At 39.0% G+C, this 21,108-nt stretch overlaps 2 protein-coding genes across 2 annotated transcripts; one reads left to right on the forward strand and one right to left on the reverse strand.

The window, feature by feature from the left end:
* The first annotated feature begins 4,016 nt into the window (after positions 1–4,016).
* Positions 4,017–11,907, forward strand: get4 (guided entry of tail-anchored proteins factor 4). Its single transcript, XM_067488334.1, has 9 exons — positions 4,017–4,217; positions 5,219–5,297; positions 5,527–5,608; positions 5,748–5,897; positions 6,206–6,344; positions 6,630–6,770; positions 6,915–6,990; positions 7,258–7,330; positions 8,924–11,907. Exons 1-9 carry the CDS (start codon positions 4,078–4,080, stop codon positions 9,013–9,015), a joined length of 972 nt encoding a protein of 323 aa, XP_067344435.1. The 5' UTR covers positions 4,017–4,077; the 3' UTR covers positions 9,016–11,907.
* vps35l (VPS35 endosomal protein sorting factor like) lies at positions 11,886–21,024 on the reverse strand. Its single transcript, XM_067488332.1, has 30 exons — positions 20,853–21,024; positions 20,365–20,464; positions 19,983–20,162; positions 19,678–19,797; positions 19,547–19,571; positions 18,769–18,848; positions 18,456–18,584; positions 18,272–18,356; positions 18,145–18,201; positions 17,952–18,048; positions 17,765–17,812; positions 17,430–17,523; positions 17,148–17,348; positions 16,992–17,038; positions 16,491–16,602; positions 16,167–16,283; positions 16,024–16,077; positions 15,824–15,904; positions 15,655–15,717; positions 15,485–15,570; positions 15,312–15,392; positions 15,131–15,194; positions 14,783–14,881; positions 14,621–14,698; positions 14,398–14,512; positions 14,036–14,175; positions 13,706–13,871; positions 13,422–13,540; positions 13,020–13,169; positions 11,886–12,655 (listed from the first exon to the last, which is right to left on the reverse strand). The coding sequence occupies exons 1-30, from the start codon at positions 20,888–20,890 to the stop codon at positions 12,557–12,559; spliced, it is 2,925 nt and encodes a 974-aa protein (XP_067344433.1). The 5' UTR covers positions 20,891–21,024; the 3' UTR covers positions 11,886–12,556.
* Between the last annotated feature and the right edge of the window lie 84 nt (positions 21,025–21,108).

Genomic DNA, 21,108 nt, shown 5'->3' on the forward strand with positions numbered 1-21,108 from the left:
GTGTGGAAATTGGTTCTTTTTAATGTAATAGTGAAATAAATAGACATTTTACTTGTTTTACTTTTACCACGCTTTACCTCAGTGTCTCTACTCCTTACTTGTCTTAATATAGGTGGAAAAACTAGGACAGTTATTTTGAGTGGACAAAGTTCTGTCTCACTGAAGTCCGTTAAAGGACAGGCACAGATAAGTTACGTAATTCTCCTTGGTGGGTTTAAAACCCGTTCAAAGAAATGGGTTAAAACAAGAAAACACACACAGAAAACCAGACTTGCTTTCAAGTCCCTAACAAGAATGAGGTCACTGACAGACCTGGCAACTTAAACACCACATGGTGGATTTTCTACTTTATTCAGAAGTAAAGGAAGTAATATTTACTGCAGTAGCAGCAACACTCACTTTGTAGATGAAAAACTCCTTTTGAAAAAAAATGCATAAATATTAGGGGCAAGACTTAGACTTGCAGTAACAAAGTATTATAATGCACTAAAATGCTACTAGTGGGTGTTTCACTGTGACTGGATTACTATAACTGATGAATTAAAGTGATAGAAGCTTGTTAGTATTGTAGTTGGTTGAGGTACAGCTAATTTTAAATGTTAAAATATTCTTGGATTGTTAACTGCCACAAATGAATCTTGTACACTCATATATTGTGTGTGTAAAATCTTAAAGTACATTTGCCATTTCTTGCTAAAATCTATCTGACCACAAGGTGTCAGTAAGGTGATGATCCCGTTTTCCAACATCCACTAAAGAAACAGGGGGGGGGTTTTCTGTGAAGGTGCTGAACTTGCATTTTTGTGAATAGTAACTGAATACATGTAGGTACTGTACTTGTGTGCATCTACTTAACTTAAGTACTTCTATTTTCTGCTCCTTTATACTTTGCAGTAGAGTAGTCGTCCACCAACTTATAGCAGCTCGCCCATCGGTGTGTGAGTGTGTGTGTGATTGTGAGTGTGAATGGGTGAATGAGAAGCAGTGTAAAGCGCTTTGAGTGCCAATAGGTAGAAAAGTGCAGAGCATTTACCATTTACTCTTACTACGTCTATTTAAGAACTATTTAGTCATTATTTAAATGTTTAGGTTCTGAATAATATTAGAAATAACAGTATAAGACTTTATTTACCTTCGTCAAATTCACAGCTACTAAGCAGTATCCAATTTGGAATAAAATTTGTTAGACGGAAGAGACAAAATCATCAAAACTGCATAAGGTTGTAAATCAGTAACTATAATGCAATAATAGCACATTTCTTTGTGTGAATTCAGTCATTTTGTATGAAAGGCACTTTTATATTTGGCACTTTAAATAATGCTTTTTTTACTTAACATTTTGAAAGCAGGACTAATATTTGTAACAGAGTATTTCTACACTGTGGTAATGATACATAAGTAAAAGACCCAAGTACTTCTTACATCACTGTTTTAAAGGTAAAAAACACAAGGAGAAGCATAATAAGGCAAAAAAAAAAAGACTTAAGTTTGTTTAGTTTCAACCATTGTGTTTGTTTAGTTTTCATACATAACTATTTCTATCAACCCATATCATTTAAACATTAGGATTGTAGACATACCCCATAGAATAAATGATAAACTGTAATGTGTAATATACCTTTGACTAGAAGTAGTGAAGTAAAAGTCAAAGTAGCCATAATTAAATCTACTAAAGTACAGATACATGAAAAATATACATATAAGTACAGTAAGAAAGTACTTTATTGGGATTCCCTGATGTAAGAGGAGATGCTGACTCGGGACATGTATCTGCAGATGTGCAGAGCAACAGAGGACACAAGAGGACAGCAAAACTTTAGTAGGAAAAAGCCTCATGGAAAAACTCATTAAAGGATATTAAAAAGGGTCTTTTTTCCCGTCTTCTGGTTTTTTTTTCTTTGCTCTATGTTGTTTTTAACTTTTTGTTCCACGGCTTAGGAGAAATACAATTTCTTAGGTTGGGTTTGAATTGAGCGCAGAAATGTACAAAAACTGTGGTTAAAAAAAATAATAATTTAAAGTGCTTTAACAAAAATTTAATACTGCACACTGTCAGTACATTTTGACCTTAAGCAGCTGCTGATGGTTGAAAAATTATGACATACCCAGAAAAGATTTAGACTAAGAAAATATAACATTTACAGCACTGTCTTCCTTAGGTCCAGATTTTATTTAGAAAGCATATTTACAGTAGATTGTGTCCAGAATGATAGAGCTAAAACTTCTTCTTCTTCTTTTCCTTTCGGCTGCTCCCTTTCAGGGGTCGCCACAGCGAATCATTTGCCTCCATCTAACTCTATCCTCTGCATCCTCTTCACTCACACCAACTAACTTCATGTCCTCCCTCACTACATCCATAAATCTCCTCTTTGGTCTTCCTTTAGACATGATAGAGCTAAAACTAAGTGATAAAAACACCTACGTCAACTGTAAAGGATCCAAAGATCAAGTAATTTATAAAGCAGTAGACTTCGTAGTATAAATTACACAGTAGGTTGAAAACCACACTGGTTTAAACACAATGTAGTGTTCAATCTTTTTATCATTTTCAACTCCTTTTTCCCCTAATGTTCACTTTTCACTCATTTAAGTGCAGACTATATAACTGCACCTGTCTCAAACCAGATCCACATGGCCAATCGCCTGTTGTCAGCTGCAGCATTCCTGTGTGGGGTTGGTATGTTCTCCCTGTACTTGTGTGGTTTTTCTCCAGGTATTCCAGTGTCCTCCCACAGTCCAAGGCCATGTTACGTTAACTGGTGACTCTAAATCGACCGTAGGTGTGGATGTGAGTGCGAATGGTCGTCTGTCTGTGGATGTCTCTCTGTGCTGGCCCTAAGATAGGTTGGAGACCTGTCCAGGTTGGAGACCTGTCTAGGGTGTAGTCTGCCTCTTTCCCAATTACAGCTGGAATATGCTTCACCCCCCCTCGACCCTGATCAGTATAAGTGGTTAAGATAATTAAAGGATGGATGGACACTACCTATAGATTGAGCTCCAGTCAGGACAATGTAATCGTTAAAGTTATTAAGGTAATTTTGTCACACCCATAGTACTACATGACATTTACAACACCTTTTATGTAAGTTGAGATATTTGTAGATGATGCGATTACAATTAGAGCTAATATCAAGAATGACAGCACAGATGTTATGACATATAATCAAAATTTTTATTTTTCCACACTCACAACAAAGCTTTTCACAGATGTAACACAACCCTGACCTTATGACTTTTCACCTGTCCAACTTTTAAACAATCAGAATCACTTAAATTGGTAAAGTAACTGGCGATGGTCCAGTATTTTGACTACAGTACATCGGGGCTTTATCATTTAAGGCAATATTATTAGTAATTTAGTAAGTATTATCAATAACAATAATTACTATTAAGTAACAGCATTTAGGATTCACATTCTTTAAATTTAATTATATATTGTAATACATTTTGTTATTTAAGACAGCAAAAGGTAGTGGGATGGGGATAGGAATTATAGAACAATAAATGGGCACTTTTACATGTAAAAGAAAGCCAGTTTATTACGGAATTTCTTATCCTATGTGAACAATGTCTTCTTTGACTGGGGAGAAGTAAGTAACATTGATGTGTTGCCCACATTGGGGTTATCTTGGCTGAAGTCTAGAGGCAAATGTCTATCTAAAGTTAAAAACACTGAAAGAATTGGGTATTTACCAGCTGGACAGGGCTTAATGAGTGATGTTCTAGTTGCATTATAAAATTGGTGGGTGCATTAACTGGGTCTATAACAATAAAACATCTGGATAAAAGCTTTTAAAATCAAATTTAAAAAGTTCTCAGCTCTTTGACAATGCAGTACGAAGTCATAGAGTAATGGTTTTAATCAAAACACTGCATAGTGTCTACAATCGAATAAAGCTAATTTAATAATAGTTTTTTTTATTATTATTGTGAACCTTTTAAATGTTCTCTGCTCATCTTCCCACAACAATCTCGTACAACTCACCGGCTACGGCAAGCGAAGAGGGTCTTGTTTAAAACGTTTCGGGCTCCAGCTCCGGTGCTGTCAACAGTCGGAGTGAGTGCTGCGGAGCAACGATGTCGGAGCAGGAGTCTCTGAGGTGCTCCAGTGCCAGAAACCGAGGAGGCGTCCAGAGAGTGGAAGGAAAGCTGCGAGCCAGTGTAGAAAAGGGGGATTATTATGAAGCACATCAGATGTACAGGACTTTATTTTTTAGGTAAGATTTCGTTGTACGTTCGTGTAATTGTCATTTGGCTTTGGGGCCTGGCTGTTCCAGATCATTCCTGGTTTCAACCTTGCTTCTATACCTGCCCGTTTATGATTGGATGGGTTTCACTCCGGACCCACCCACATGTGTTGGTCCATCTGTTTGTTTGGACAGCTGTGCTGTCAATCTTGCAGTTACAAAATGGGACCGCTGACTACGGCTAGTTAGCTAGCCGCTTTGGCTAATAAATAACGATAGCCGTGTTAGCTGGGCTGCTAAAGAAAGACAGCCCATGTGGATGAGTAGTAGTAATAATACTTAATATTTAAATTACATGAAAATAGAGTCTGTCTTTTTAAACTAATGTCTTTCACTAAACGTGTATATTGAGCAGCCCAGCTGTGTTAGCAGTTAGCTATATAGCCACATAGACTACCGACGCAGTCTGCGTTACAACGTGATGGTTGGACGTGTTACGGTTTCCTAGCGTTAGTACATTTATTTTGTCTTCACATATCGATAGTTATGCGCACATTGCCATTGGACAGATTTGCAGAAGCTGTAAACCGAGAAACCTTCACACATGCACGATCATGTACCTGTTCCTGCATAGAAAGTTGGATGCTGTTTTGTGGTGAATAACCGAATATGGTTGCCTCCGCCACCGTTTACCAAGGACGGTTATTCGTTCCAGTTTAGGCAAATTCCAGCTAAACCTTCCTCATGTCAGGGTGTGTCTGGCACTCCGCTGCTACTTCATTTGTTTCTTTTATCATATTGAGCAATTGAAATTAAAAACGGTACCATATTTACGAAGTTATTGCATTACTCACGTTTTTACCTTTTTTTTTTTTTTTTTTTTTTTTTTTAAATCAAGCAAAGCTAATGTGGAAGTCTCTTATCTTGCAGCCTTGTGCAGTAATCACCTTGAGCCAGAAACAAGCTTGCGCCTGTCATGATATGCTAATGGTACCATCCCGTGTAACACTGACACTCCTGTCTTTCATCAGGTACATGTCACAGGGAAAACATGCTGAGGCCAGGGAACTGATGTACAATGGCGCTCTCCTCTTCTTCAGCTATAACCAGGTACGTGCTACACTAGACTTCTGCTCCCTTAAAACTGTTCCAAATGTTAAATGCTAGTGGTGTGACAAATGAATATGGATTTAATTATGTTTTGTGTACGGTATTCGTTCTCCAAAACAATTCTCATTTTTCGTAGATCGATTAGACCTTATTCCTAATCCACAAATCACTTGTGAACTGTGAACCACATAGACTCTAAAAATAAGATTGTTTTTTTTTTCCTCTGCAGCAAAACAGTGCAGCAGATCTCTCAATGCTGGTGCTGGAAGTGTTGGAGAAATCTGAGACAAAAGTTGAAGATGATATATTAGGTAAGCAGCAGCCTTGAGCATTTAAAGCAGTGTATCTAAAAGACTATTTGTACTTAAGAACACGTTTTGTTTTAAGGCCTTTAAGTATAGTAGGACTTTGCACGTTTAATGGGACGGTTGTCTGCTGTTTGTTGAGCAGAATGCCTTGCCAAGCTCTTCAGCCTGATGGACCAGAATTCTCCAGAGAGAGTAGCGTTTGTGTCTAGAGCCTTGAAATGGTCCACAGGAGGGTCTGGCAAGTTGGGACACCCAAAACTACATCAGCTGCTAGCTGTCACGTTGTGGAAAGGTAATCATTTATTCACTGAAGTGAAGCACATTTTAACAAATGATTAACAATATGAAACTGATAGTAGAGAGCTTGTAACTAGTATACCAGTATTAGATCAATGTTTCATTCACTCTAGTAATCATCAAATCAATTATCGACATGCTACCTTGAAACAAGGGTAACAGTCGAAGGTGGCATATGAACATTTGCATCAGAACATTCATGCCTGTTAGAATCTGTGTGTATTGGCCTCAGTACTGTTCTTCATGTTCAGTCCATCCTGTTCTTGTTTGAAACTTTTAATATGGAAATTGTTGTGTTTTAAGAGGAAAACTACAGTGAGTCTCGCTACCACTTCCTGCATTCGTCAGATGGGGAGGGCTGTGCACAGATGCTGGTGGAGTATTCCGCGTCCCGAGGCTTCCGCAGCGAGATTGACATGTTTGTGGCGCAGGCCGTCCTACAGTAAGTAAACCCCTGCAGATTAATTTAATGTAGAATTAGTACTAGTAAATATTAGAGAAGGTGGTATTGGCGCATCATTTACTAGCATGTCAGCTTGCACTCATATCCATTTTCTCTTTGCCAGCAGTTTATAAAAAATGGCATTCATCTTTATTTCTCAACAGTCGTTTATCTCTCTTTCCTTTAATCCTTTGTGCTATCTTTTTCCCCTAATTTTCTCAATTTGTCTTTAATGTTTGTTCCTTTTCTCTTTTTCTACTATCTTTCTTTTACCTACCCCTCCAGGTTCCTCTGCTTAAAAAACAAAAACAGCGCTTCTGTGGTGTTCACCACATATACAGAGAAACACCCATCCATAGAGAAGGGCCCCCCCTTCGTCCAGCCTCTACTAAACTTTATCTGGTTTCTGCTGCTGGCAGTGGATGGGTGAGGATGCATTTTATGTTGTAAGACTAGGTAAACTAGTAGTAGTACCTCTAACGATTGAGACGTGAATTGATAAATATGTGCAAATTGGGGTTGAAAAAGGTTGAAGATGGTTTTTTCTTTTCCTTCTCTTTGCTTCTTCAGGGGTAAATTAACAGTTTTCACAGTGTTATGTGAGCAATATCAACCCTCCCTGAAGAGGGACCCCATGTATAATGAGGTGAGTGTTGGAAGGTTATCCTTCACCACTTCACCCAATAAAATGATATTAATCAGTGTTTTAATGATGTTTAGTAACAGCATTGTATTTGAAAGTGTTTTATGGTCACATAAAATTAGTTAGTACTTGGACATTATTTCAAACATGACAACATTGTGTATAAAATGCCATTTTTAAAAAAATGTTATAATTGAATATAACAGTATGTCTTTGACTGTAATTTGGAAACTGTGTCCTCCTCTTTTGCATGTCTTCCTGGCTCCACAGTATCTTGATAGAATAGGACAGCTTTTCTTTGGCGTTCCGCCCAAACAATCCCCATCATACGGTGGACTGCTAGGTGAGTTTACTTTGCTCATGTGTGCAGATGTTAACCAATATTACACAATATTTAATGCGTTTTCAAATTTGGGGAAATTTGCTTATTCACTTACTTGTAAAGAGTTCGATGGAATATCAATATCACTCTTATGTATATACAATAGATGTGGAGATATAAGTTTGGCGGACACAGTGATTTTCTGTAGTCTGGTAGGAGCCTCTTGCTGAGAGGCGAGTTTGTTGTGTAGTCAGTTTGTACAGAAGGTTAGCAAGAACACTGTGTTAGCAGAGGAGAGGAAGGTTCGGTTAACCGTGTGTCTATAACGGAGGAGCTGACGCATAGTACAGAATGTAAGTTAACTAGGTTTTGGAAGCACTGTGACCCCAGTATGCAATCATTGTGGCTATACATGCAAAACACTGGAAAAAGAAGAATCTTTCACCAGTAAGATACAAGCAAGTGCGCTGCCCTTGCTGACAGCTGAATTAATTAAATATATGCAGCTGGTATTGGTCTTTTCATCTCTTAAGTCTTAGAATCTCTTGTGGAGTTTGTGAAAGGCAGACACGGAGACAGGATAGGAGGTGTCAGGGATATTATTAGTTCTTTTTGAATTAACACTGTGATCTAGACATTTTTCAAAACAACTTCCTAACAAAAATGTGCTTGTACAGTGGAGTGGAAAGCTTTTCATCCCATGATGTTAAAATGGCAAAAAATAAAGCAAAAAATGGTTTTCATCAAATAATGTTTTATGCACTTTTGGTTAGTACAAATGGTTTACAAGTACAAAAAAGTTAAGGATTGTATTAAGGAAGTACCGTCAGGTGCAATTCTTTCCCATTCTTTGTGGTGTAATTCTTGCAAGTCTACTACATTGCTGAGTTGTCCGCCAAGTACATCCTTCGTCAAATGTATCCACAGGTTTTCAATGATATTTAGCAATGAAGACTGGGAAGGCCAGTAAAAAAAGAAAACAAAAAAACATCCATATTATTCTTTAATTCTTTTCAACCATTGACCATTGAGTTGACTTGTTTTGTGCTTTGGATCCTTGTCTTGTTGAAGGATCATCTGCCTCTTGTATTTTTTTAGCTTTTGGACTGATGGTAGGAGGCTTTACCCTAAAATCTGATGCTGCATTCATTCCTCCTTCCAGTTTATCTCTCACCACACATACTTATGTGAATTATTATCAAATAATTCAATAGTGCTATCAGACCACATAATGTTGTTCCAAAACTATATCGATATATAGGTAGATAGATAGAGGCCGGATTTACAAAGTATTAGAATACATTTCATAAATGATGGGGATGCAAACTTTTGCACTGATAAAATTTCCATTATTTTACTATAACTTTCTTCTTATACACTTCTTGACCATTTTTATTGAAGGAATGATAGAGGTGATGAAGGAACATTTGTACTACCTGAATTTGCATGAAATATTGTTGATTAAAAAGCATATGTTTAGGGTTTAGTGCCCCTTTTGGTTTCTCTGTAAAAGAAATCTTCAGTGCACTAGTGTGTGTAGACTATTAAACTTATGTATGTACTTGATTTGATTGAATTATGTGAAAACCATGGTCACTCTGTTGCATACTTCAGGAAACCTGCTTAACAGCTTGATGGGGTCAGGCGAGGAGGATGATGGGGTTGAGGAAGCCCAGGAGGACAGCAGCCCTATAGAGTTGGACTGAGCCTGCAGCCCATGAAAAGGAGAGCAAATGAACACAAACAAAAAGAAAGACCACCCCAGCCCCCTTCGTCACTTCGACAACAAGAGTTGGGGCAAACTCTGGTCTGTGTTTTCAGAGGCGTTGCTTTGAGAAACCACATCCAACCTATTCAGTCCACAATTAGATTATGCATCAGGTCGCCAAAACCTCCCTGTCAGCACTGCCTGGACTGAATGCATCAAACTGCAAACTCTTCCCTCGCTGAACTATTGTACTTATTTTAATCATTTTTTTTGTTAGAGACTCTTGCTATTTGTTTAGAGTATATGATTTTTTTTTTTTAACAAGAGTTAACAAACTGTCCTCTCCCTGAATACCAGCTCACAGGAGATGCAAATAGTTATTCTCCCAGCAGAGAGGATGGCATCACAAGTAAAACTCCTCTTTATAATGTTGTTTATTACATCATTATAAGAGGGGTTATTTATTTCACTACTACTATTCTGTTTTTGTTTTTTTTTGGTCTGCCAGCCACTTAGGGGTCGGTTAGAGTTTTGGTGTTGGCATAATTTTGGCATTTTTAATAATTTATTCCGTTACTCATCTGGTCTTTTAGGTAGTAAATTACATTGTACTGGTAACCATGGCCGTGTTACACTTTTTCTGTAGTTTATCCATAAAACTAATGGACAAACAGTTTAGAACTTTGTAATTTATTATCAGAGGCCATTTTGCACCTTCAGTATCAAACATTTTCTGATCAGTGTCTCACTTGTGGTTGTCATTTTTCTATTCAAGTGAATTGCAAGCGCACAACAGTTTGTAATCAAATAGCTTCAGTCTAGAGGTCTCACTTGTTACTGTGCACTTGCTGAACTACAACAGTTTATTTGCGTCATGTCCACTAAAAATTGTATGGAGAGATCCAACTTCGCCTTTTTGCAGTCGGCAGAAGTTACACAAATTATGGCACTGAGGTGTTTGACGCACTTGCAATCACTTGGATAACTTAGTTATGTTTACTAAAGGAGAAAAATGAGACTAAATATTGTGTCAGAGTGCGTCTTGCTTTGCATGTCATAAAACACAGATTACCGGGATGTTTTTTTTTTTTTTTAAGTCTCTTTTTCAGTTCTATTTTTATTTCCGTTAAACATTTCCTTTTAGGGGTAGATCAGTAGTTCCCTATTAGTTCAACCTGTGCACAATAAGAAGTATGATTTACAGTTGCAGTTTATTGATAACTTCATCAGCACATGCGGTCTGCTCGTTCCTCTTGACAGCTTTCGTCTCTTCGCTAACATCAATTTTTAACTTCTATATTTCTTTTCATAGTTACATTACATCCGTTCTGGTCTTGTCAGATTTGAGATGTTTTTTCATAAAAGAAAAAAAATTTAAGATTACCTCAACTCTAGGTAATCTCAAGGGTTCGAATCCCCCATGTGACGTGAAAATTTGTATTAAAAACTAGGAATGTCCAAATGTCTTCCAATTTACTGATGTTCATTTACTTATATGTAATCTGTGTCAGACTACAGAAGTCCAAAAGGGCCAAAATGAAAAAAGACATTATGCAGAGTAAAATATAGATGTGATCCAATGAATTCTATAATACATTGATTACCAATTTCATTTAGTTTAATTTTAATTTAACTTTTTTTTTTTTTAATAAAAATTTATAAATTGAATAGGTGGTGGTGGGACACCAAGAAATACATTGAAAAATAATTTCCATAATTACCTTTAATTTATTTCACAGATCTTTGCTTTATTTTAATATTTTTATTTCCTAATGATAATAATGGCCATGTTGACATTTCATAAGAGCTAAACTAGTGTTGAATTAGTGTATAAGCATCATCTGATGTTGGTGTTAAACATCAGATGACAGCAGAAATTTCAGAGATGTGGCCGTCACAGATTAAACAAAATATATGTCCCGTGCTACAAAAACCTGCAAATAATTATTTAAATTAATTAGAAAAACTATTTTTTTTTCTCCAAGCCTTTCTGTTACACCACTGAGATTGACCATTCAAAGGGAAATTCAGGCAAAACTGACTTAAGTTCCCCAGTGTTTCCCCATGGATTTCTTTTTAGCAGTGATAACATTTCCCATAAAATTTTCAAACAACTTAAAGCTACAATATGCAACCTTTGGAAATCAAGAAAGCTGTAGCACAAGACTTGAAATCAATCCATCAAGGGGATCAAATACTGACACTAACTAAAGGTTTTTGATGTCTAATGGATAAGGACAAAGTAACCTTTTGTGTCAGCATTTCATGTGCAGGGTTTGACCTTTTGCTTATGAGAGTGCTCAGTACTTTGCTGGAATTCAGTGTTACTGAAGGCTTTGACAGCCTTTCTAAACATCAAGATTAATTATGGAGCATATTTGGTATGTAATTATTTGAAGTTGGCCTTGGTGTAGGCCAAATAAACACTTAAATAGATATTTCCGTGTGTAGCATCATTCTCACCATCGCATTTATGATTCTTGAAAGTGGTGACATTTTAGTTATGTGCTCACATAAAGTAATAGATTACATCTGTAACTTGGTAAACCATAGAATAAGATACTAGATAAACTAAACAATGTAACTCAAAGCACGCAGGATTTAGTCTGTCAACTTTGATAGCTTTCTTTTGTTTCTCAAGTTGGGAACAAAATGTTTGGATATTTATAATTTAACCAGAAAGTCAGTTTTGTCAGAATACTCCTAATTTGAGTAAAATAAAATGTGTGACCAAAGGCCTACTGTGTTAGTGAACATCATCAAAGCTGTTAGTTTTTTTTATCTTAAATATATCTGTTCATTTCAGAACTGAAGGGGAGTGTTTGCCTTTGCAATGATTCACTAATTGAAAAATAAACTACAACTGAGTTTGAGAATGTCTTGAAACAAACATTGTCCTGTATTTTTTTTTATTGCATCATTTTTATGTAGCTGGCACAATACAAGTTTCAGAATTTGCTAACATTTTAATTAAATTTTAGTTCAGGTTAAAAATGGATTCATGCACATTATCACTATTTACAAGTGCTAGGACATGTTAAGACACGGTTACAATTACATGTATGAAGGCTGGAAAATCACGTTCCTGTAGAGACCAGCTGTACTAGAGTAGCGTTAAGTTTTCTTTTTTCCTTGTGTGCAAGATAACAGCAAGAACAATGAGGACAGAAAAAGTTGATCAAAAAGTAAAACTTGTACGGTAGCCTTGTAAGTCCTCTGTAAGAGAATAAAATGCCTATTTAACAATTCTGTAGCTTAAAGTATTTCTCCCCATGTGTCACTCCTCACTGAACAACATCAGACAATGTTATTTAAAGTTTCAGTGCAAGGGTTTATTTCTTATGATTGTTCAAAAAGGTGCTATTTTAAGTTTGGAAAAAACAAAGAATATGGCACAACTGGCTGAAATTGTGGTCTGAGTATGCCAGGTAGCATCCAAAAACTTTTTATCCATTGATATCCTCATCAAATCTTCAAGTACATTTTTCTCCTTCTTTGTGCATCTTGTCTTTTATATACACAATACTGGAGGCTGGTACTCAGGTGCGAGACTGTAGTGTGAGCCTCTGGATGGTGTCTGACAGGTGAGTCATGTCGGGCTGCTGAGCCTGATGTTTGATGTACTCCAGAGTCCGAACCTGAGAGAAAGGGGGATAAAGTTTGTTGTAGTTAAAACATTTACATTTAGTCATTTAGCAGACGCTTTTATCCAAAGCGACTTACAAGTGAGGTACAAGGCAGCAAAAATCTAAGTCAAGGAGAAAACATCAAAGCAAAGTCCTATAAGAAAAGTGTTCACATTTCACGAGATGCAAAGAGCAGAAATGACGTTTTTTTCCTTAATAGATTTAAGTGCATAGGAAGATGCGGAAGAGTTCTGTTTTAAGCAGTTTTTTGAATATTGGGAGAAAGTCTGCTAAACATCCAGAGTTTGGTAGGTACAACAAAGACAAGAAACACACACATATGCTAAATATGTTTGCGGTGTGAGTGTGTACTCACAGAGACACAAGTCTCACAGTATCCATGTTTGTGGCTAAGGTTCCACAGGTTGACAGCCAGCTGGCTCAGCTTGTTGTTCCTCAGGTCACCATGAGCCAACAGCACACCGAAGAGCGAGAAGCCCAGTGCACCCTGGCGCCGTGTGCTTTGCTGCGAGAGGACGAAAAGAATGTCACTGCTGTGTTGTAAAAAAAACGGCCAAACTGTGAAGCAGGACTTTCCTATCTGTACATGAATGCAATAAATATGCCACTATGCTGCTATTGTGTTATGCTATTATTTTATTGATATCATTAAATTGACTCAACTTGTAGTTGTTAGCAAGGCGCTTCTGTTGCATAATAAGGTCATCACTACAAATCAAACAGGAGCAAACCAATGCCTCTCTCTGTCTGTCCTCACCTCGTCCCGACCGAGTGTCTTCAGATGGTCCAGGACCTGCCCAATCAGAGTCTCACACAGCTTGTTGAGCTCTGATAGAAACTTGGGGTCACCGCCATAAAGTGTCTCATTGGAATCCACTAAGACCAGAGAAGAGACAGAAAACAACTTTTACCATTACCACCTATGTAAAGGTAAAAAGTAGAACCACAAGCTATGAGTAAGAAAGAAAATGTACATTTGGTCTTGTAGTAAAAGACTGGAGTATATTAGACATACTTTTACTAGAATGTATATGCATGTACCTTTGGGGATGGAGTAAAGGTAGATTTCCTGACCCATTGCAGCCAGCAGTGGGAGAGCGCTGATGTAGACCCGCACCTTGGCATCACTGTTGTCCTCCCAGGTATAATCTTGGACCATATTCAGTAGACCACGAACTAGGTAGAGCACTCCATGCTCTGGATGGTCCTGTAAACGCACATGCACAGAAACACAAACGCACTTTCAGGGAATTCGCAAAAAACCCACATCTGAACCCCAAAGTGAGCTGTTGAAATAGAACTGAATTTTCCCACTTTGGAGGAATTTCTGTCTGTATTGGGAGGCTGTTTAGAGCAGATGGAGAATGTTACCGGGACAACCAGCAGTGTGGCCAGGAAGTTGCTGATGAAGTCCAGCAGAAAACTCTCAGAGGAGCGAAGTTTCCCCTCCACACTGATGGAACGAGGAACCTCGGGAAGAATACCAACTGCAGCCTTTAGGAAAGCATCCGCTGGAGGTGAGGAAAGGAGAAGTGAAAGGCAGGAAGAAGAGAGGGTAAGCAGGAAAGAAATTATATGGGGCGGGTGGGGTGTGGTGGGTTGGGGGAGACAAAGAAAACGGAGAGAAAAAATAAAAAGGGAGAAAAGTAAGAATTACTGAAAAAAAAAAAAAAAACACAAAGAAAAAGGTAACGCTATACCCTAAGCTTTCAGTTTATAATGTGAAACCTCACCCTGGGAGAGACACTGGTTGGCCAAAGCAACCTGACCAGACAGCAGATAGAGGCTGAGACGACTGAAGATGCTGCTGAGAGATGGGATGGTGATATAACTGTAGGCAGCACACGCCTGGTGGACATAGACAGAGAATCATGGTTATGGCATCTGGTGTCATCTGAAGGATTCCTTTTTACTGTGTGTGTGTGTGTGTGTGTTTGTGTGTAAGTTTTGACTCACCCTGACAAATGCCGCTGTTTTCCTGGAGTGACTCCCTCTCATCACCCTGCTGGTCTCCATCGCCAGCTGGTTTACCGTCTATAAAAGGACAAAAATAAAGTGAGCACCATAATGTAAATGTATTGATGGACACAAAATGCACGCAGGCAGATTTATACTGACGTGAATGAGCTGCACCAGTACTGGCTCTAGATTACAAAAGGTGGCTCTGGCCTCCACACAGAAACTCAACTGCTGCTCGAAGTCACGACCAAAAGAAACCTGAACAACATAATGGAAAAATAGAACAAAGTGTAGATATTTTATCACATGACTGGAGGATTCCGTCATTTTGGCTGGTTATGGTTTTCACACAGCGATAACTGCTGCAAGGTAAAATATAACCATATATTAACATTTACAGCTCGATTTAAATTTGAAATGTCAAAAAAATGTAGTTTATTATGATATGACCAACCACTGACATTTGAGAGACACTTAATACACTGACAAAAGTCTTTGGGGCCTCACCATGCGGATGAAACCAATGATCAGCAGAGATAAAGACCGTTTCTCATCCTCAAGCGTCAGAGAACTGCAAGATAGAGAAAAAAGAAAAACTTATCCCCCAAACTGCTAATAGAACAACACCTACGAAAATGATTGGAGGAACATAACTCAAACGCACACAGGAAAGAAAAAAAAAACCTACTTGACAGAGTCGTGCATGGTTTTGCAGATGTGCATCATAGCGTTTAGGATGACGGGGTCTCTAGTCAGCTCCACCTGGTGTCTGTGAGACACATACACACATGAACATTTACATTCTTGAGATGGTGTCAGTTTTTGTCACAAACCAAACAAATCAGCGATGCGGCTCTTTACTTGATGAAGACCTCCATGATGGATCTGCACACCTCCACCCTCACACTGTCCTTCTGGAACATGTCTAAAAATTGCAAGAAGCGCTCCTGAAGAATGAAAAGAGAAACACACACAAAAAAAGTTGGAACTGAAGATGATGAAGGATACATTCTGAAGGGGTGAACACTCACCATGGAGAAGAGGATGGAGAAGTCATGGAAGTAAGTGAGAATCTTCCTGATCACCGACTGCAGCTGCACACACGATGAAACAAAAACAGAGTCACTACAGAGGAGGCATCAGGAAGAGGTAAGAATAGTTAAGATTAAGAGTAAAGAGTAAGTCCTCTCAGCTTCTAACCTGAGGGTAGGCATCCTCGAACGCACGGTCGGGTGTCATGTGTTTAATGATGTCAGCCAGAATGGTATTGACCTCACGTTTCTGAGCAAAAGAAAAACCACAAACTGTGACTCAGGGATACAGTTAAAGACGAAAATCGTCACTGAATTCCAACTATTAGGAAGTGTTTCCACTGATGCCCTCTTCTGCGTTTTACTTACCGTAAAGTGCCGGCAGGTAAACTCCACCCAGATCTCAGCGCAGTTGATGTAATCCTAAAACCACAATCAAATCTGGACTAAAAATCGAGGGACATTTTAACTTAGAGAAGAGTCTCTCTGACAGCCAGAGTCAGTCACAGTACCTGAGGACTGCGGACTTTGGTGATGACCTTCCAAGCTTCATTCAGGATTGTCAGCCTCTCGGATTCTGGAGGGTCAGCGCAGGCCAGACTGCGACCCAGAGATCCAAACAACAGATGCTGGAGAGGAGACGAAAATCATGCTTCTGATCACTTTTAGAGCAGATAAGTCCCAGCAGAACTCGACCGTGCATTTAATTTTAATTTCTTTTTCACAGCCAAAATAACAGCTCATATCTCACAATAGCAGAGAAACAGGATCTTCAGGGCCTGAATTAAAAAAATATTTAAAAACTCTTAAGTTAACCATATTATGACTTCTCTGACCTTTGGGAAACCAGCCTCGTCACAGTCTTTGATCATCCCGATGAAATCGGTGGCTCTGGCTGCAACAAACTCCGGCCTGAACGCTCTCATAACTGAATTCAGAAGCAAGGCACTGTGGGAATGAGGAACACATTACACGTTTCCTGTTGAAAGGGCAAATTTTTCATAACCACCAGAAACTACTGAATGAATTTTTAATAATAATAATAATTACTTTAATAATTTTGTTATAGTAGCTCTGATAATTTTGTTTCTTTTTGGGCAGTGTCATTGTCTGGATCGATAAACAGGATTTTCAATAGGAGTTTATTTTGTTTAACTCTTCACTGGTTGCATCCAACAGGTCTTTATTCTTCTTGTTTTATCTAATTAATGTTGAGATGTTGTTGAAAATTATTTTATTTTAAAAACAGTGAAGACTTTAGCATCTTGCCATTTACCCGCAGGACCAAAGTGTAGCAACTAAATTCTTCTCATTAACATGTTTTGACAAGCACTCACTTATTTCCCAGTTTCTTGCATCTCTCCATCATCTCTGTCAGCAGAGGCTATAATGGAAGCAAAAGTGGCATAAACACAAAGGGAGGACACAAAAACCAGCAGTATTATTTTTAATATTTCCAGCAATTCGTAAATTCAACGTATGTGGCTGCAAACCTCTGGAGCTCTGTAGGCGATGCACTGCAGGATCCAGTTGATGGCGGGTGAGTAGAGCGTCAGGTACTCGGGCATCTCTACCCGCTGCACTACCAGCTGATTCTGGACGCTCTCACCGCTAATCTGCTGGAAGGTGAGGAGCAAGTCGAAGAAATTGCAGTTCAGGCTGTCTTTCAGGTGGGGGGCCACCTCGATCCCCACCTACAGAAAGAAAGTAGCATGACTTATTTTTTCCCCTCTATCAGTTATTAGTATGTTTATATTAATAAACATTTCTCTCACTCGACAGAGGTAAGCTCGGGCGTATGCAGCCACTAAAGGGTCTCCGATCCCTCGGATCATAGCGGTCAGACGAGGAAGCGTCTCTTGAATGCCACTGTGGATGCAGGAAGGACAGAGGGAAACTTACAAACCCTCTTTAGTGTAAGCTGACAGGACTGTTAGTACAAATGCACCTTCATAGTGAAGCTTTGCATCAACTTTAAAACCCAAATATTCCCCCCAAAAAAACAAATGGCTGGTTTCTTTCAAGTTCTAACATTATACTTTACTCACACACTGATACATTCAAATGGAGAACTAGTCGAAAACATGGAGATGGGAAAGAACAAACTTACGATCTGTTCAAGAAGCAGTTGCACTTGAGAATTGCAGCCTCAACATATCTGTTCGTGGAGGTTAAAGACTACTTCATACACAAGGTAAGAGGGGTCTGTCTTGATGATCAGGGTCAAAAGAGACACAGACTTATGCCATGTGAATCCAGAAACAACTGTGCGGCTGTGATGATACCGGAAAGGATACAGTCTGGGCAGGAGCTCTCTGATGGAGGCGATCTTAAAGAACCAGTTGAGGCATGTCTCCTTGGCAGTGTCATTCACATCTTCCACAGTGAAGGACTCTGGGGAGACAGGACACCATATTACACACACAGCCAAATCGAGAGACGAAGAAACTACTGTGCTCCAAAACAATGACTAGATTTAGATCTTCCTACCTGGTAAGGGTCGTGGGTCTGAACACATGGTCCAGATTCTGTCATAGACCAGCCGACCTACAAAACAACAGGACTACGCTCAGAAAACGTGAACCAAACTGAAGCACAATGAGGCACATTCACTCACCAAAAGTGTCCAGGATGTCTGTTATGAGAACAAACTTGCTGGGGTAGAACTGGATCACTGAGGTGTCAGACAGAAGCTTGGAGCACTAAAACACAAAATATATAATATAGACACGGAGGAGTCCACGTGTTGATCAAACACTGTCCCCATGGCAGTATAGGTAAGTTTTCATTGGATCAATTACTTGGATGACAATCTTCAGCGCTTTGACTTTCTGGTCGGAGGCCCAGGCCTCCTTCAAGGACTGGTTCAGCTCCTCAATGCGGTTGGCATAATCCTGCTGGGAGAGGTTCAGCAGCTCTCTCTGGGAACCCTGAACACACACACACAGACCAAGTAGGTCCAAAATGCATATTTGCTGTAATATGGATTGACATTTTTTCTTAATTGAAAATCTATTGTGTTAATAAATTTTGCAGCTTATTTCAGCACCAACGGAGGTGGGTGAGGTGCTTACAAGCCTGTAGATATCCATACAGAAATAACAAAAAACCTACATCCTCCAGATCATCCAGCTCCTCTAGGCGAGTGCGAACTTTCTCTGAAACAGCTGAAGATCCTGGACTTTGAGCTTTTCCTACAGACATAACGGAAGTCATTAATTAAACATAGTAAAATAATAAGAGCAAGAGTTATAGCAACTTTCTGAAGTTGATATAGCTAATATGTGTCAACAGGGTTTACACATGCAGCAGTTATAAATATTCATTTGGAACCTGATGAATAGGAGTCTGATAGTAACACTCTTTACCTCTTGTTTGGTATGAACCTCGATGCCCCTGAGGGAAATATCTGGCTTTTTAGCTGCTAAAGGCTCCATTGTATTCATCAGCTAGTCTGAACTTTGCCTGTTTACAACTTTGTTTATCTGAGCTTTTTTCACACAACAATGCTTCCTGCTATAGCTACAAAACTGCAAGACTGAATCAAACAAAGTTGTGGGCTGTAAAACACAAACAATTAGCTGAAAGGCAGTAAAGAGTCGATAATGAGGAGTGACAGTTATCTGTGAGTTTGTCTTTAGGCGCAATTCCTTTCACGTTTACAAAGTGATTTAATCCACTGTCAACGTCAGCATAATGACGACATCAGCTTTAATTTTCGGAATGCATGAGTTGATGTATTAAAAAAAAAAGTCCATTGTGAGTTCTACCGATATTAATATTTTGCCATATAAAATCCTGATATAGTCTTAAATAATCATATTGCTGACACAGTCTGGCTTAAGTTGAAGTGTTTTAGGAGGTTTTTATATTGAAAGGCAATAGATCTTACCTCTATCAGACCCCATGAAAAGATTCTAGGAGGACAAACAGATATACATTTGGTTACGATCCAGTAAAAGCATGACTGCGTACACAGAGACTGACGTGGTTACTGGTGTAGTAAATCGGTGAATGACTCACGATGGAGAGTTTTTCAGTGGTGGTGAATCTGGCCAAGATCTCTCCTCGCTTTGCTGACCAGGGCTCAAAGTCTGGGCCGACCCCCACTTCCTCCTTCTCTCTCCTCTTCTTTCCCTTGTCCTGGAAGCCAGACATCTTTATTTAAACCTCAAGTCAAGTGTTGAATACTGTTCAACTGCTGTTTATTTATAAAAATTACTATCGGTAACGATGTAATAAAGCTGCTGATTATGTCTTTAATGGAGTATAAAAGCTTCTGGAGCAGCATTTGTCTAAATATCAGTCAGTCTGTGACACGAACTGACCCCTGTGGAAGCACTGTGCGACATGGCTGGGGTCTCAGTGGCTGAGGCTGCAGCAAACATGGACAGGGGATCGGTGCCATCCAGCATGGAGCTGAGGGGGTCTGGTGGCATTGAAGAAGAGGAGGAAGAAGAGGATGTGCTGCCTTTACGAGCCCCATGGCGGGTTTTAGTATCTGTCACCTGCATGGAGCAATGAGGATCAGGTCATGGATGTTAAAGGGACATTAAAAGACAAAATTATATCATGTGTCATTTGATGAGGGAAAAAGCTGTAGTGAATATCAGGGTTTAAGAAAGTGGAGGAAGAACTTTATGATGCAAACACTGTGATGTTTGAAGTGTTTGTCACTGTGTGTGTGTTACAGCAGGACGACACTGATACCATAATTGGTTTAAGGGGATGGTAATCTCCAAACTCCACCGGAGTAGTCTCAGGACGACACCTCTGCAGTTCTGCCTCATAGTTACGCCCGCGGGAACGCCTGGTTGCAGACAGACAGACAGACATATGGAGGTGATGTCTTTGGCAGAAACGACAATCAGCTGCCATCATTGTCAGTACCTGTATGCTCGAGGCAGATAGGTTGTTCTTATTCTAAAGACTGACAACAAGCTGTTCTTTGCTAGACTACAATAAACCATAGCTTGGAAAAGACACAATCACACTTGCTAATGTTGCAATAAATTAAGTAATATGTTGGAAACCTGCAAGAAAGTTGACATTTCATTTAGGATCTATGCTTACACACGACACACGCGTGTGAACTCAGAGTACTTTAAACGTATTCGCACAATGTCAACAGATATGTCAATTGAACAATTTGTGCAGCTATTGAGACGTTTTTTTTAAATAAGAAAACAGCATCTTACCACTGCACCGCGGCCATTTTTCTCCCATCATATGACATTCTAGTACTTCCTGGTTATGCCAGATTTTGGAAAAGCGCCGTATTGTCTAAAATGGGGTGTTTGTTAAGTATTTAATCCTGTCATATTAAGGTATAATACAGTGAACGTATAATAAAAAGCTGTTTTATTATCTGTATCAACGTAAGCGTGGGTTTAGTGACGGACTTCAGCAAAATAAAACTTCATTTCCCAGGAGAAATTGCGCGCTCTCAAGCGT

Source organism: Channa argus, chromosome 20 (genome assembly GCF_033026475.1).
Source record: "Channa argus isolate prfri chromosome 20, Channa argus male v1.0, whole genome shotgun sequence".
In the NCBI taxonomy this organism is placed as follows: Eukaryota; Metazoa; Chordata; class Actinopteri; order Anabantiformes; family Channidae; genus Channa; species Channa argus.

Excerpts from the sequence above, each read along its gene's own strand:
- get4 (XM_067488334.1), top strand. The coding sequence starts at position 4,078 with ATGTCGGAGCAGGAGTCTCTGAGGTGCTCCAGTGCCAGAAACCGAGGA. Across the intron at positions 6,771-6,914 it reads CTGCTGCTGGCAGTGGATGG|GGGTAAATTAACAGTTTTCA; the intron begins GTGAGGATGCAT and ends TTGCTTCTTCAG. Across the intron at positions 7,331-8,923 it reads ATCATACGGTGGACTGCTAG|GAAACCTGCTTAACAGCTTG; the intron begins GTGAGTTTACTT and ends TGCATACTTCAG.
- vps35l (XM_067488332.1), bottom strand. The coding sequence starts at position 20,890 with ATGTCATATGATGGGAGAAAAATGGCCGCGGTGCAGTG. Across the intron at positions 18,202-18,271 it reads AGACATCCTGGACACTTTTG|GTCGGCTGGTCTATGACAGA; the intron begins GTGAGTGAATGT and ends GTTGTTTTGTAG. Across the intron at positions 15,718-15,823 it reads TCGAGGATGCCTACCCTCAG|CTGCAGTCGGTGATCAGGAA; the intron begins GTTAGAAGCTGA and ends TCGTGTGTGCAG.